Below are 17544 nucleotides of genomic sequence, written 5' to 3'. Positions count from 1 at the left end.
TTTTTGACACTTGAGTTATTTGGGAAGTGTGTTGTTAAATTTATAGACGTTTAAGAAATTTTGAGATATTTTATTGTGATTTCATTCTAGTTTAATATTGTTCTAATCAGACAAAATGTTCTGTGTCATTTCAGTCCTTTGAAATTTAATGAAACATACTTAATGACCCATCCATCCTTAATGACCATATCCATTAAGGTGTGGTCTATCTTAATGAATGTTCCATAGATATATGAAGAAAATTGCTGGGTTGGGTAGTGTTGTATAAATGTCAGTTAGGTTAAGTTGATTGTCCAAATATTTGATATTTTTTTCTAATGTTTTTATGGATTTACTTATTTCTCCCTTTAGTTTTATTAATTTTTGTATAATGTGTTTTAGAATTTTATTAAAGGTAGACATATTTAATATTGTTTCTTTTTGATAAATTTACCCTCATTATTTCTGGTTATTCTGTGTATTGAAATCTACCTTGTTTGATATCAATATAGCAACACCATCTTTCTTTATACTTAGTCTTTCCATTGTCTGTCTTTTCCATCTAATTAAAATTGTTTAATGTATTTCTTGTAAATAGCATTAGTTAGCACTTGTTTTTTAAAATCTCATTTGATAACGTTTGCTTTTTTTTTTGTACCTTTCCTTTTTGTATGCGTATTTAGTTTCTCTACATTTAAAATAGTCATGTTTATTGTTGGGTCTTCTGTCTTAGTGTGTGTTTATATTGGTGATTTATTTTCTGTTCTTCCTTTCCTCCTCTCCTGGCTTTTCTTTTGGGTTACTTGAAAATATTTTAATTTTCCATTTTACTACTTCTATTGACTTTTTATTTATGTCTCTTCTGTTTTCTTAATTTTTTTAGTGGTTGCTCAGAGATTCCAATTTTTATTTTTCACTTATTATAATCTTCTTTTAAAATTTTTTTTTGCTTTAGAAACAGTGTATTTATACCCCCTTCCTGAATGTTATGCTCCTTTGCATTATTTTATAATTCTAAATAAGCTATAAACCCCACAATACATTATTTCTCTAAGTAGTCAGCAGTCTTCTACACATACACATACACACACACACACACACACACATAAACACATTTAAATAGACCCTCATAGTCATTGGCGTATTTGCCTTTCTGTTGCTCTTCATTCCTTTCTGCAGGAACAGATTTCTATTTAGTGTTATTTTTCTTCTGCTTAAATAAGTACAGTAGATCCTTTTAGCATTTCCTATAGTACCTATCTATTGGATATAAGTTTTTCTGTGTTTGAAAGGCATTTATTTTTACTTCATTTTTAAAGGATATTTTCACTGATTAAAGAATTCTTAGTTGATTTTCTTTTTTCTTTTAACATTTTGAAGTCATTGTTCCCTTGTCAGTTGGGTGTCATTGTCTTATATGAGAAATTAGCTACCATTTTTATATTAGTTCTCCTATATTAATATGTCTCTTCCCCCCGACTGATTTTACAATTTTCTTTTTCTTTTTTATGTTTTTGCAGTTTAACTGTGATGTGTCTTGGTGTAGTTTTCATTATTCTCCTTGGATTTCACTAAGCTTCTTGGATATGTGATTTGGTGTCTTTCATTAGTCTTAAAAATTCTTATTTGTTATTGCTTCAAATATTCTGTTCCATGTTCTCGTTTACTGCAGGAGCTCCAGTTTTATATATGTTAATTTGCTATTGTCCCATAGATCTTGGATGCTCAGTTTTGGTTTTTGCTTTTTTTTTTAACTCCCCCCTTTTGTATTTCAGTTTGGATACTTAAGAATTAAGGGGAGAACTTTTATTAATACTTCTTGGAATAAAAAAAACGACAATCAATATCTTTGCTATCCTGACACTACATCTGGCGTTTTAGAAAAAAGATACATTTGTTCAGACTCTAGGCTTCACAACTAGACTCTACTTTCTAATAATGGAGGGAAAGATTGTTAAAACCATTGATTATAACTAAAAATAGTCTTAGTATTCATTGTTAGTGAATTAGATTTGAAAATATTTGAAGACTGTTGTTCTAAGAAATCAACCCAATGTTTTTTAAAGCAAATTTGAGAAATGTGTTTTTCATTCTAAATTTTAGCAAATTTATATTGCTGTGCAAATGTTTGCATATTATATATTAAAATATAAAATATTTGGTTGACTGGTTTTCCCTTTCATCCTAATCATTTTTTTTTACTCCCTATTGAATCTATTAAGAAAGCTTAATATATGAGGAATTCGATTGCTCATAATTGCTGCTTTTAACATTTGGTTACAGTTAGAATGGGTATATGTTCTCATGAATAGTGCTATATTAAAATAGTCCATTTTCTTCTTATCCTTTCCCTGATTTGCTAGAGGAATTCAATGATAGAATTTTGCGACCGGAGTTATCAAATGATGAAAAGCTCTCTCTTCATAAGGAGTTGCAGAAGATTTATAAAACATATTGTTTGGATGAAAGTATTGACAAAATCAGGTTTGATCCCTTTATTGTGGAAGAGATTCAGAGAAGTAAGTAAAAGATGAGGATGTGAATGAATTCTGTAGCTTTTTTACAAACTTGAAACGGTTTTCCTATGTATTCTTTGTTTATTATTGCAAGAGTTGTATGAGCTTTGCATGCAGCTGTTAGTGTGTTTTACTGATGAGAAAGGCTTTGGTAAATAAAATTCTTTATAATTTAGATAACTGATTCATATCTCAATTGGAGCTTGGGTATTCTAAATCATCATTCTAGTGTGATTTCTATACTTTACAGTGGAATTTCTGCAAAGCATATAGCTTTAGGACTATTTATATGCCCTTTAACCATTGTGAATTTTAGAATAATACATGATGTACTTCTGCTGTCCTTAAATAATTTCTACAAAATAATTTTTTTTAATAGTTGCTGAAGGCCCATATATAGATGTTGTGAAACTTCAAACTATGAGATGCCTTTTTGAAGCTTATGAACATGTTCTTTCTCTGTTGGAGAATGTGTTTACCCCTATGTTCTGCCACAGTGATGAGGTAAGTCAAAGTATTAATCTTATTTGAATATTTTTCATACAAAATTTGGTACTTGCTCTGATATTATTAGATGAGTGATTCAAATAATGAAATAAACAGAAAAGTAAAACAAGATTAATTGAAGAGTTGAATATTCTTTTCTAATGAACTTAATAATTAGAGCCCAGTTTGTAAAAGCAATTGTTGATACCAGGACCATGTTTGTATTTATATGCCTATATAGATTAGGATATCTCATTTGTCCTGTGCTTGAGTGACTTCATAGTACTGCGGCAACTTAGAAACTCCATTCTTCTTGTATATGCATTATTTACATTTATGTATTTGATTCTGGAAATCAGATGTCCTGAATATCTCTTTTTGCAATATTTTAATTTTTATCCTATTTGACTATGTTGGTGTTTGTTTGATTTAAATAACTTTTTCTTTAAACTGGAAAATAGTAAGGTGCAGTAGCATGTTTCAATATCAAATATTAGTTTACTAAATCGTAACTATTTTTTAAGTATTTCAGACAACTTTTAAGAGGTGCAGAGTCACCAACACGAAATTCAAAATTCAACAGGTAGGTATATTCAAGCATACTTATGTTTCTTTTTGAACTTGCTCATGCTAATCATTCTGTGATAGCATCACTATCTTTATTATTTTATGAATTAATAGGTAGTTCCATTACTACTTAAATGGATAAGATATTTCATTAATGAGTTGTTGTACCCTGTTAACATGGAAAAACCTAAAAATGCCTGAAATTCTTTTTAAAAAATTAAAAGAGGTACATACCCTTGGCTTGCTAATCTCATAGTTAATACTTATTAGTGTTTGATTACCTGCTTTTTTTGACTATTAACTGCATGTGTAAGTGAAATGAACAGATATTTTGGAATTTTAGACAGCCCACCCTCCTTCCCCTATAGAAAGCTTTTTATTCGAGTTCTTACTGGTTAAAAAGTAGAGGCCTTTTTTTTCCTTTCTCTTCTGGCTCTCTAAATTTAAATGTGAGCTGTCAAATAACCTAAAGAAAGGTAACAAAAGAGAGAAGAGAGAAGTTTTATCTGTTTGTAAACTGGATAATTAATGTTCTGATTTACCTTTACAGTGTTACATGTACAAAATTGCCACAAATATCAAGTCTGTAAATTTAGAGAATAGATATTCATATTGCTTTCAACGTTTTCATTTAATCTGAATAAGGATCTAGTAAATATATAAATAAATTGGAGATATGGCATAAAAAAAGAAGTAGATCAGAAAATGAAGCTGTTTTGTTTTTTAGACAGTACATTCTCCCTTAGGGGAGAATATATTGCATTTTTTTATATAATCAAAGGTTGAAGGCATAGATTTTAATTTTTTTGAACGTTAAATATTATTTCTTATGTCATTCCTTAGTAGAAAGTAGTGTACATATAATAACTTTTTTGCAAGGTGAAAAATATTTTCATAATTATTTGTAAAAATATCACCTCTTTACTTTTGCATAGGAGTTAATAAAAATATATGAACATGCATGATTATATCTACCATGGACATGAATTTCATGTTAGAGAGTATGGGTTTATATTCTGTGTCAAGTTTTTGGTGGCTTTGTCTCTGCGTACTTTCCACTTTATAAAATAAATGGTATCTTAAATGAGCTAAAAAACAAAATTATTTCCTGATATATTGGGTTTTTAAGACCTTTTTTAATGATATAGAGTAGAATTCATAACCCAAAATCCCCAAACTAGCCAGCTATTGTGCTTTATTTCTCTTGCTTTTATCATGTTATTCATAAGGATTTTTTCCCTTTGCAAAGATGAATGCTACCTGGGTAACTGTTAAAACTTTTAAAATTTCATTTTGTATTTTAAAAGGGAAATGTGTTAATATCTGGGCTGTCTGTCTGTTCCTTATATAATTTCGCATATCTGTTATTGCAGAGGTAGCCTAAGTTTGGATGATTTTCGGTAAGTCTTGAAACAGCATGTGATTCCTTTTGGTATAAACTGTCTGTTTAAGTCAAGCAGTATACCAGCACAACCTAAGTGAAACTGAAAAGGAAAAAAACAAAACATTGTGCTGTTGCTGCCTTTACATGAGTTATTTAGGATATTAAAATTAGCCTCTTCCTTTATTATAGATACCTCCTTTTTGAAATTGAATAATAAAAATGTCCTGATAATTTTAAGAGATTTTGATTATATATTTTGTCGATATCTGACTTATTGAGGCTCTTGACTCTGACTCATTTTGTTTGTTCATGTGTCTGTTTTTTGCATGGGCAGGCACCGAGAATTCGAACCCGGGTCTCCGACATGGTCGGCTAGAACTCTGCCACTGTGCCACTGTGGCCTACCCTTGATTCTTTTGTTTTTGCTCTTGTCATTTTTGCTAAATTATTTTAGATTTGAGTTTAAAAAGCTTTTATTTTTTTTTTGAGCAAGTGTAATAATGTTTCCGTTATCATATTTCCTGGTGTAATCACAAGTGAGATATTTTTAAAATGTTATGTATCGTGCTCGCTTCGGCAGCACGTATACTAAAATTGGAATGATACAGAGAAGATTAGCATGGCCCCTGCGCAAGGATGACACGCAAATTCGTGAAGCATTCCATATTAAAAAAAAAAAAGAAGTTATGTATCTAAAAAAAGTTCAATTATTTTATAGTCTGTCTAAACTCAGGAAACTAGAATAATAGAGATTTTAATAATTTACTGTCAACATTTTCATATTTGTCTTTGGAAATATGTATTCTGTCAGAACTGTGTCTACTTTCTGGATTTTCTTTTAAACACTATTTGAACTCCTTTAAATAAAATAATAGTCTAGTTTAAATACCCTTTTTACTACTTACTACTTATTATCAGAGTTTTTTCAATTTAAAAATAATTGTGTGAGTTTGATTTGCTCCTCTAACATGTAGAATGTACACCATCACTATATACCTCCTTTGTTTCCGACAATTGACATATATTTTTCTGTAGTTGTCCCACTATTTTAGTAAATAACTTGATTTTGCTTGTAGGAATAATGGTTATTCATTAAGTTAGGCATTCAAAACCTACTTTTCTCAGATTTTAAAATAGTTATTTTTATTTGGGCATCTGTTGTAAGGGCAGTATTACATAGTGAGCCTGAGTTTTAATTTTTTTTTTGCATGGGCAGGCACCAGAAAACAAACCCGGGTCTCCTGCATGGCAGGCAAGAACTCTGCCTGCTGAACCACCGTGGCCCACCTGAGCCTGAGTTTTAAAGTGGATAAAAGCTGGTTTTATATTTGCTTAACTGTGGCAGTAGGTTCTAATGAAGGACATTTTTGCTGCTTTTGGCTTATTATTGTTTGTTCCTTTCTAGTTATTCTGTTTTTAGAAATTTACTTTTGAAAAATAATTGAAAAACCTGCTTTTAAACGTATGGCATAAGTAAACTGTGTCATTGGGCTACATTTGCTTTTATCCTTATTTTCATTGTTAATCCTTCCCTTTGGCATTTGGTCTTTTCTTTTTATTACTTTAAGTAAGATACATTTTACCTTTTATATAATTATAAGGTTGAATTTTGCTTAAATATTTGTCAGTAATAGAGGGAGGATTTTTTCCCTAAGTTCCATATAAAAATGAAGTACTAACAAGGTCACAGTTTTGTATTTTTTTCTGTTGCATTATGTTATTTTAGTCATATGTTTTTCCAAATTAATATTTTGTTTTGAACCTTGGTCTTACCATATTTTTGTATGCTTGTCATTTCAAAATATACAGGCAGTAAAAACCATATACCACTAGGGGGCTCTCACTTTTAACAATTTTCATTCATTTTGAACTTAGGTAGATTTCAAATATTTATGAATATGTATTGCCTCTTTTACTCATCCTCCAAATGCCCTGTAGCTTTTTGCGTCTGAGATGTTGGGACTTAATCTGTGATTTGAAAACTCCAGAGTTGTGTTGGCTGAATCTTCATTTTACCATTTTCAAAACAATTTTTTTCAAGTTATTGTTTAGAGTAAACTAGACTGTTGTAATAGTTTGTTATGCATTTGATGCATTTTTTTTTTTAATACTTAGGAGCACCCAGAAAAGAGGAGAATCATTTGGAATCAGCAGAATAGGTAGCAAAATTAAAGGAGTATTCAAGAACACCACAATGGAGGGAGCTATGTTGCCTAATTATGGTGTAGCAGAAGGAGAAGATGACTTTGTAAGTAAAAATTCTTCCCTTTGGTATATGGCATAAATTTTATTGTTGCATAAAAAATTGGATATACTCATTTGTTCATTTCCTTCTCTTTGCCTGAACCTCTTACTTTAGACTTGCTTTCTATTTCCCATTCTTTCATTAGTTGTTATAATTTTATTGTGTAATCTAATTTTTTAAACTCTTGAGCATTAAGTTATTGCTTACTGAGGCAGAATAGCTTCAAGCTGAGGTACTTCTAGTAGTAAACAGTTTACCATCTTTTGATTAGAGTTTTCCTTCACGTGCTCATGTTCCTTCTCTCCAACCTTATGCTTCAGACGTGAAATTTTGAATAGGTGTCCTAATCCTTTGCTGCTCAAACTGTGGTCTATGAACCAGCAGTATCAACATTACCTCGGAGCTTGTTATAAATACAATTTCTGTCCCCTCCTAGACTTACTTAATCAGAATTTGCATTTTAACAAGATTTCCAGTTGATTCCTATGCACACTATACCCACCATGCTATATTTTATTTCTCTGTATCTCTGCACATGGTACCTTGCCTGAAATGTCCTTCCTTCCTTTATTTTACCTAGAAAATTCATACTTCAAAACCCAGCTGCTCTTCCATGAACCCTTAACTGAGTCCCCAAATAGAATTAAATATCTCCACCTTTGTGCCCCTACTATTTCATATATTAAAGCATGTGCCCAATTATATTAGGAAATTACAAATTTATGATTGTCTCCTCTACGAGATGGTGAATCCCATGCAGAGAGAGATTGTTTTATTTGTACTTTTCATTTGTTTAACAAATCTTTGTTGTATTGACAGATTCTGGATCCTCATTTTGACTTTTAAATAACCTAGGCACTGGGGATAAAAAGATGACTAATTCACAGACCTTGCCCTTAAGAAATTTATTAACATGGGTATAAAAAGGATAAGTAGTAGAGATAAGACTGGCAATGACCAGGAAAAAAGGAGGCAGAGGGGAGAAAAATAAATGAACCTCTGTCCTAATTTTACCCTTTGCTTTCTTCCTCTGTCCTGTTACATTGATGAATTGTTAGAGAATCGTTGATTCTTCTTAAACTTTTTTTATCATCAAATAGTAGTTTATTCATCACCATAATCATTTTGTAGACCAATTGCATCACTCCAGAAAAAGATATAAAAAGAAAAAAGAAAAGACTCACACATGCCCCTTATCTCCCTCCCTTTCCCTGACCACTAGTATTTCCATCTACTCGATACATTTTAACCTTTGATCCCCCCTTTTTTTCTATATCCCTTACCACACCCTTTCATTGTTCACTAGTATTTCAGTCTACTGAATTTATTGTAACCTTTGTTCCCCCTATTATTAATTTATTTTTAACCCATATTTTTTACTCATCTGTCAATATCATAGATAAAAGGAGTATCAGCCACAGGTTTTCACAGTCACATAGTCACATTGCAAAAACTATATCATTGTACATTCATCTTCCAGACATGGCTACTGGAACATACCTCCACAGTTTCAGGCATTTCCCTCTAGCCTCTCTAATACACCTTAAACTAAAAAGGGATGAAAGGTTTAAGAGGTGAAAGGGTGAGAAAGAAGAAAGGTAGACCAGGAAATTTAAAATCGGGGGGGGGGGGTGGGGTGGTGGTGGTGGTGATGGTTATTTCTGCACTCCCAGGCAGAACTCCCCGAACCCAAGATGGAGAGAGGTGAGTCTGCATGTGGGCTTCAGTGCAGGCACCTTTTAAGGATGGAGGTCAGGTGACATCCGGAAGGGGCGGTTCATTAGTTCCAAAAGTCAGGTTGGGAGGGGTGACACAGCTTCTGCAGCTTCAGTTGCAGTGCCCTTCCCCGTTCCCCCGACCTAACATTAGTGGTTTTTAAAGTGCACTTGAACAAGTAGTTACATAACAGATTTCAGAGTTTATTATGGGTTTCTATTCTACTATTTCAAAATTTTCCTTCTAGCTGCTCCAAAACACTGAAGATGAAATTTTTTTTCTTTTTTTGTGAAAAATAGCATATATACAAAAAGCAATAAATTTCAGAGTGCCTCAGAACAGTTAGTTGTAGGACAGATTTCAGAGTTTAGTATGGATTACAGCTCCAGAATTTTAGGTTTTTGCTTCGTTGCTCTAAAATAGTGGAGTCTACTATGTATTTTGTGGGATGAGTTTTAGCAGTTTTGATTTTTGCAGAATTGAGCCATTGTATCTAAGTTGTTGAGTTCATATTATGTGTGGAATCACTTGAAGTAGTCCCAATATTATTCTTTTAGTATATGTTATCTTTTTTTGTTGTTGTTGTCCCCCTATTATTTTTAATCCATATGTTTTACTTGTCTGTAGATAAAAGAAGCATCAGACACAAGGTTTTCACAATCACACAGTCACATTGCAAAAGCTATGTCATTATAAAATCCTCTTCTAGAAACATAGCTCTTGAACACAGCTCTATATTTTTCAGGCAGTTCCCTCCAGCCTCTCCATTACACCTTGACTAAAAAGGTGATATCTACATAATGCATAAGAATAACCTCTGGGATAACCTCTTGACTCTGTTTGGAATCTTTCAGCCATTGACACTTTATTTCATCTCATTTCACTCTTCCCCCTTTTGGTCGAGAACGTTTTCTCAGACCCTTGATGCTGAGTCAAGAGTTGGAAAATTTTCAGTGATAATTTCCTCCATTAGTTTTTCTACTCCTTTTACCTTTCTTCTCCTTCTGGGACACCCACAACACATATATTCATGTGCTTCATGTTGTTATTCAATTCCCTGTGTCCCTGCTCATTTTTTCCATTCTTTTCCCTACATTTTCTTTTGTTTGTCCAATTTCAGATGTCCTACCCTTCCATTTACTAATCCTATCTTCTGCCTCTTGAAATCTAACATTGTAGGTTTCCGTTGTTTTTTTCATCTCTTCTCCTGTGCCTTTCATTCCCATATGATCTTTAATTTGTGTTTTCAGACTTTTGATTTCTTTTTTTTGTTCATCTCTTGCCTTCTTTATATTTTCCCTCAGTTCATTGATTTGATTTTTGATGAGATTTTCCATGTCTTTTGGAACATCCTGAATTAATTGTTTCAGCTCCTGTATCTCATTTGAATTATTAGTTGTTCCTATGACTGGGCCATATTTTCAGTTTTCCTGGTATGATTCGTTATTTTTTGCTGGTGTCTAGACATTTAATTTCCTTAATTAACTTATTCTGGAGATTGTTTTCACTTTTTTACCTAGGATTTTCTTGCTATATAACTTTGTTGTCTGTCTCTTCTTTGACATTCAGTTCAGCCTATACTAGACCTCTAACTTTAGTTTTGTTTAACAGACCAGAATTTTTCAGGTCTTGTTTTTTGTTTCTTGCCCTGCCTGTATGCTGCCTTTTTTCTTTTTCCTTAAAAGGCTCCACTTAGATATTATAAACCCCAGTCAGAGTTCCCCACACCAGACTGTCCTCTTGTCAGGAAAAAAGAGTCACCTGCGTCAGTTTTCCCTGAGAGTGAGACCCAGCAGGTTGAATGACTTTCCCATGAAGCCTCTGGACTCTGTGTTTTTCCTATCCTGCCCAGTAGGTGGCTCTTGCCTGCCTCCGGGTCCCACCAGCATAAAGTGATGCAATCAGTACCTTTAACTTCAGCTGACTTTCCCTGCTGGGGCGTGGTCAAGACAGAGGAGAGGTTCTAGTCTGGCTTTAATCACTTCAGTTTTCAAGACCCTGAGGTCTGAAGTCCTTGAGGGTGGGAGTCCATCTGAGCTGGGTCTCACCCCCTCCTCGGGAACCATAGCCTCCTGACAAGCTCTCAGGCAAGCATAGTTCTGCCCTTGTCTAGGGCACTTGGAGCCTGAGAAGCCTTGCGGTTATATCCAAAGAGCAGTCAAGCTATAGAAACATAGCCACAAAAAAGAAAAGAACAAAATCCTTTTCAGGGCAGGACCCCCGTTCCTTGGGTTTGCTAATCAAGTACTTAAGTTGGTATGTTGCTGTATGTATCTCCAAGTCCTATGTGCCCCCTCAGGGCCGAGACTTTTTCAAGTACTTTGTACTGTCCTGTCAGAAAAAACCTCTTTGTTTTCTCCCCCTTTTCCTTACCATTAGATGAGTTGTTTAATATTTATATGTACTGTGGTGAACACATTTTTACTTATGCCATTTTCACAATTTTTTATTTATTTGGAATAAATAGTTTCATTAGAATTAATCTTAAGAAATAGAATTACTGGTTCAGAACTGTTCATGCCTCTTTATAAATGCATAATGCCAAAATGCTTTCCAGAAATGTTGAGCTGTTATTCCTTGTAACCAGCACATTTTATCTGTGCTTTCTCCATCAGTGGCACACATTTATGTTCCTAAATGAATAATATCAGCAATATTAATTTTTTATTTATTAAATTATTACAAACATTTTTAACAGTTTTCTGTATTTGTGTTTTTAATATTTTTTTTCTAATAGTCTCTATTGTACTTAGGTGATATAATAAAGCCTGGTGTTAATGCTAGTCACTTGTTAGTTTTAATTTCCTCTTGTTTTTTTTTTTAGTAGAAAATTAGATACTGCCTGCTAATTTCAAAATCTAAAATTCTAAAATTTACGTGAATATATTACTTTATAGTTTAATCTCATGTGCTAAAGTTCTAAAGGTGCTAGAAATTAAATTCATCCTGATCATTTTTATCAGATTGAAGAAGGTATTGTTGTGATGGAAGATGATTCTCCGTTGGAGGCTATTAGCACACCTAATACTCCTCGGAACCTTGCTGCATGGAAAATTAGTATTCCATATGTAGACTTTTTTGAGGATCCTTCTTCAGAAAGAAAAGAGAAAAAGGAAAGAATTCATGTGTTTTGTATTGATGTTGAAAGAAATGATAGAAGAGCAGGTAGGAACCTTTATGACTACCTTTTTAAAAAGATGCCCATGAGTCTGTTGTGATTGTCACGTATGATAAACACTTTCCCATTTCTGACTAATGAGTGTGACTGCATATCCTAAAGTTAAATGTTCAGGAGAGAAAAATTGAATGAAAGTTTAGGATTTCCTAGGTTATCTCTATTAACAATTAATTCATTAATTCAGTCAACAGTTATTAAGCAGATGCCTGTGAGCTACTTGACAGTGCAAAACAGGCATTTATATCATATCCTTCTAATGATTTTGTTGCCACCATCATTAGCCTTTATACTTATTATCATTAATGCATATAGTACACATATATCACTATATTATATATTATACCTGTTAAGACAGCATTTATCTTCCTTAATTGTTGTAGGCTAGTTAGAATTGATTAAAATGTGATCAAGCACAATTTTGCCACAAAGTTCCTTCATGCTTTGCTCTTTTTTTCTTTGGTTACTTCAGGTGTGATTGTAATAGAAACAGAGGGTAAAGAGCATCCATAGCAGGATAAACAGTCACCACCCTGGGCTTTTGCCAAGAGGTGGGCAGTTGATACAAGCAGAAACAAACCAAAGTCTTACATGTTTTGGGACTGATGAGCTGAAAAAATTGAGCTCAGGGAAAGGGAAGGATCTGAAAGGAAAGGATTAAAAATGGCAGTGTCAGGAAATAGTATCATGAGATGAGGGACTAAGTGATAGTGTGAAGGTCAGTGCTAATAATTCCCTTTATATATTTTTATAGAAGTATCAGACTGTCTGATTTGTCTCAGAATTGAATCTATTTCAAGAACAGAAAGTATAGGAATAGGTTAGGAAGAATGCCTAGAGTAGCATTAGAGGTGGGGGGACTACTACTGTTTTTCCTGTCATAACTAAATTCCAAGCATGGTCTTCTGTAATCCAGTTCTGAAGCTCAGCGTTCCTTGATTTTTGTTACAGTGGCTCTTCAGTCTTGTTCATATTACTGTTCTACCTCAGCATTCTGAAAGGTACACAGTCAAAAAGCCATTGAAGATATTGCTATCTGATTTCAGTTTTGAACATGTTTAGTTTTTATCTTTTGTCTGCTGCTTCTACTGGTTAGCATTTAATTGTTGGAAAGAATCAAAAGAAAGGCCCTTTGGGGTTCATCTCCCTGTGCCTAGCATTAAAATCTGGCTCTTCTCAAACTGTTCATGTTGTCTGTCAAGAAATTATTTAAAACTTTTGACTATTCCTATGTGAGTCCCTATCAATACATTTATATGAGGCTATGGTAACTTAGCTCCTTTTGAGAGATTTATGTCTGATACCTGTTTTAAATATTTTGGAAATATACTTTTGTTTTTGCCTTTTAGATAACCAGCTATAATTATTGTGCTTTATTTTAAAAGATTTTGCTTAATAATTTAAACATAAAATTAAAGCCAAGTAGCCAAAAAATCTTAAAATTTGTGCTCTAAAGTTAATTTTGTCAGCACATGTTGCTAGTGAACACTGCACTTACAGGATAGTGCAGATCTATAGAACATTTCCGGTAATGGTAGAAAGTTTATTGGACCGTGCTGCTCTGTTCGGTATTAGATCAGGAAAATTTGGTTAATATTTGAGAGACCCAAAAATCATTTACAAGTTTTTATGAAATATTTATATCATTTTGTAATAGATTTTAAAAATAATTATAATTGTATAATTTCTTGAAGTTTCTTACTATGTATTTCTGAGATAAATTCATAAATAAATGATATTTATTAACTTTTTGAGGTAGTTTAAAATTAAAATATGGGATAAAATCTATGTTAAAAAAGTGATGCCAGAAAATAATAAATTGTTAAGCCTATCGAATAATTTCCAGATTTGTGCACTTAATGTTTTAAATACTGCATCCTTTTAGTAGCAGGTTATGAGATTCTTTTTTACTCAGTATGTGTTTATTCTCTTTACAGTTGGGCATGAACCTGAACGTTGGTCTGTCTATAGAAGATACCTTGAATTCTATGTACTTGAATCAAAACTCACAGAATTTCATGGTATTTTGTCTTTTTTGTATAAAACTTTACGTTTCAACATTCACCTCTTTTTTTTTTTTTTTACATGGGCAGGCACCGGGATCATTCACCTTTTTGAAAGCTAGTGTGCCATGTTAATTTTTTTAAGTGATTATATCAAAGAAATGTAACAGTTACATTTCTGCACACTTTTACTGATGAACACTGTAAACAGTGAACAGTAGGAACAGTTTTTATCTTCTTATTTTTGCTTATCTATGTTTTAAAAGTTTTTACAATGCACATTTATTGCTTTTTAATAATAAAATTAAAATGTAAAAGATAGCTATTCTTTAACAGTATTGCAGAAAACTTTTTCTTTTCAATTTAATTTTTGTTTATTTTGATGTGGCAGGGAATTTAAATTAGACATTTCAGGGTGGTCCTTTTATCACCATCTTCCTTGGTAAATATGTTTGCTCTGCATCATGACAAATGTTCTGATTTGGCTCTTAGATTTAGATGTGGGAATGAAACTTGTAGTTGAATGTTTCTTTTGAATGCAGATCTGTTGGAACAGGAGAGCACTCTTCTTAGCATTCTCTTTTTAGTTCTTCCTCTCATTCACTCTTATCTATTTATTTATTTAGTTACAAAGATATTAGTTATGATGTTTTTCTAGCCATTATTGTACATAGTTTGGCGAATTTGATTTGAGTGTTCTGATGTGTTTATTTAAGAAAAACTTTGTGGGGCAGGCCATGGTGGCTCAGCAGGCAGGAATGCTTGCCTGTGATGCCAGAGGACCAGGGTTCGATTTCCGGTGCCTGCCCATGTTAAAAAAAAAGAAAAACTTTGTGGAGGTTCCTCTGGTCCAAATTCAGGTTGGTTCTAAATTGAGAAGAGTGGGAAACCATGTAATTACCTTCTTTGTCTGCTGTAAGAGTTAAGCCTTTGTTAAAGAGATTATTACAGAAGATAAAGAATACAACGTTGTCTGTCTTCCACAATTTTTGCCTAGATTTTGACTTTGTCCTTGTTTTCAAATGGTTTTGTTTTCAAGTGGTTTTGTTTTAGTCTCTGCAAGTCTGTGGTGTAATGCCATCCTTGTCTTATTCCTTCTCTAAGAACACTTTCCTTTGATTTCTGAATGAGAGGATAATTTATCTCCATACTTCAAAATGATGGACCAGCCAGAGTTGGTTGGATTCTGAACAATAGTGTTCCTTTTGGTTATTACAATTTCCAGAGTCATCCCTATTTGAGGCTTACTTAGTGCTGGCAAAATACTACCTATTTGCCCATGATGCAGGTATTTCTTAAAAAAATTTTTGTCTGATACAATCCTATCCAGTTTCAAAATAATCTCATGATACTTTCTAAAGGTGTTTTACTAGACCAACCACAAAGACTGATTATTGAGAGAAAGATATTCTGGACATAAGTAGACTAAAGATCTTCAGTTTGGACTTCTGGGTTGAAGTGCTCTGATTTTGTGAAGATTTTTAAAGTACATTGTCTTGTCACTGCAAGGCAGCATTGTGATTCTGAATTTGGCATAGCAAATTATAAATTAAGTTTTTAAAATAGGACTAGAACATAGTAATAATTTCAATATATACAAATTTCAGGCACATTTCCTGATGCCCAGCTTCCTTCCAAGAGGATCATTGGCCCCAAAAATTATGAATTCTTAACATCAAAGAGAGAAGAATTTCAGGAATATCTACAGGTACAGCACCAACAGTATTACTTAGTTTAAAACATCATTAATCATAATAATCTCTAATTTTTCTTTTCCTCTTATACAGATATACTTTCCTTTACAAATACTTGTCTGAAATTCTAAATTCTTTTATTAAAATTTTTTTCCATGTGAATATTTAATTTTTGTCAAGGGATTCCTTTTTATTATTTTTAAATTGATAATCAAGGAAATGTCAGATATTTTCTTTAGGTGAAATTCTTACATTGAACTTAGTTTAAAACTTTTGGTGTGGGAAGTTAAAAAAAAAAAAGAAAGACAAATTTTCAAATCTTTGAAGTAAAAGATTAAGTGCTTTCTAAGAATAGTGGGTCATTTTTGCTATTATTTGTCTTGCTTTTTGTTTTCCTTTCCTTTTGCAGAACATATGTTTTTCCAGTTTCTTGGAATTTCCTGACTCTCTTAAGTGTTAATGTAGTAAAATTTGGACACCTCCTAACCCCAAATATGCACTTTTTTTTTTTATGAAAAGATTAGAATTAGAATCAAACTGTGGGGTGGACCACAGTGACATAGCAGGCAGAGTTCTCGCCTACCATGCCAGGGACCCAGGTTTGATTCCCGGTGCCTACCCGGGCCAAAAAAAAAACAAAACATCAAACTGTGGTTGAAATATGCACTTTTTAAATTAAAAATATTCCACAGGGTAAAAGGGTATTTGAATTTCCTGTTTTGTCAGGTATTGTGCTAAATGCTTTCTGTAACACTATAAAGTGGGTAGGATTGTTATTCCCATTTTCCAGATTAGGAAATTGACTTTTGGATAATTTAGGAAATTTTGTAAGCTCACCTAGCTAGCAAATTGGAGAGCCAGGATTCAAATATTCTGAATAATATAACAAACTTTTTGTTATTATTCTGAATAATGAATTTTAAACTGTTAGGGGTTTAAAATGGTTTTCTTAAAAAAAATCATTTTAATACAGTTTTAATTAAGCTTTTTAAATTTTTAAACTGTTTTTTCTTTTTCTTTCTTTTTTTTTTTTTTTTTGTTCATACCAGAGACTTCTACAATACCCAGAACTGAGTAATAGTCAGCTTCTGGCAGATTTTCTCTCTCCTAATGGTGGAGAAACACAATTTCTTGATAAGATACTGCCAGATGTAAATCTTGGTAAGTCCATTTGAATGATCATATGTAAGAGGATAAATGAAAAAGAAGTAGCATTTTTTAATTATCTGGTTAAGTTAGGGAAATTTAGGTTAATTTAGGAAAATACTATAGGAAATATTTAGGAAAATAATTTATATAGTATAGTTTTGAGTAGAATTTCAAAGGTATGGTATGACTTGACCTTTTCTACAAGTCATATTCACTATTTAAAAGCCACAAGATTGTAAAGATGTAGATTTTCCCAAGTTGATTTTTAGATACTATATAGCCCTGATGAAAATTGAACAGGCTTTGCATGTACATACATCTGTGTGTGTAACTTGACAAGCTGAATCTGGAATTTATATGAACATGCATAGGAATAAATAGGAAAGATACTTTAGATGAAGAAAAATGTAATTGTAGAACTCTTTATCATATGCATTGTTTTATGAAACTAATTAATTGACACTTGGAACTGAATAAAGAATCCCCAAACAAAACTATACATCTGTGGACACTTGATTTGTGAGAGGTAGTACTGCCGAAAAATGGTGAAGAAACTGACTTTCCTAAAAGTGCAACAGTGCTAATTGAATATACATTTCAGCTCATAGCAAAAAAATAAAATAAAAAACA

General features: G+C 32.6%; 1 protein-coding gene and 1 non-coding gene across 5 annotated transcripts in view; both read left to right on the top strand.

The window, feature by feature from the left end:
- Positions 1-17544, top strand: part of SNX14 (sorting nexin 14) — a 136077-nt gene that overhangs the window by 87944 nt on the left and 30589 nt on the right. For 2 of the 4 annotated variants that reach the window (XM_077162358.1, XM_077162357.1), the window contains exons 13-21: positions 2343-2498; positions 2875-2999; positions 3506-3564; positions 4922-4948; positions 7048-7180; positions 11857-12058; positions 14006-14089; positions 15679-15779; positions 16815-16926. In XM_077162358.1, coding sequence (XP_077018473.1) covers positions 2343-2498; positions 2875-2999; positions 3506-3564; positions 4922-4948; positions 7048-7180; positions 11857-12058; positions 14006-14089; positions 15679-15779; positions 16815-16926 — 999 coding nt within the window. The remainder of the gene's footprint in view (positions 1-2342; positions 2499-2874; positions 3000-3505; positions 3565-4921; positions 4949-7047; positions 7181-11856; positions 12059-14005; positions 14090-15678; positions 15780-16814; positions 16927-17544) is intronic. The other 2 variants (XM_077162360.1, XM_077162359.1) reach the window with 1 other exon arrangement.
- On the top strand, positions 5497-5603 carry LOC143685266 (U6 spliceosomal RNA). Its single transcript, XR_013176515.1, has one exon. It is a non-coding gene; the product is annotated as a U6 spliceosomal RNA (small nuclear RNA).

This window comes from Tamandua tetradactyla, chromosome 5 (assembly GCF_023851605.1).
Source record: "Tamandua tetradactyla isolate mTamTet1 chromosome 5, mTamTet1.pri, whole genome shotgun sequence".
Taxonomy (NCBI): domain Eukaryota; kingdom Metazoa; phylum Chordata; class Mammalia; order Pilosa; family Myrmecophagidae; genus Tamandua; species Tamandua tetradactyla.
The sequence above is the reverse complement of the archived record's forward strand: the minus strand, read 5'-3'. Positions and strand labels throughout refer to the sequence as shown.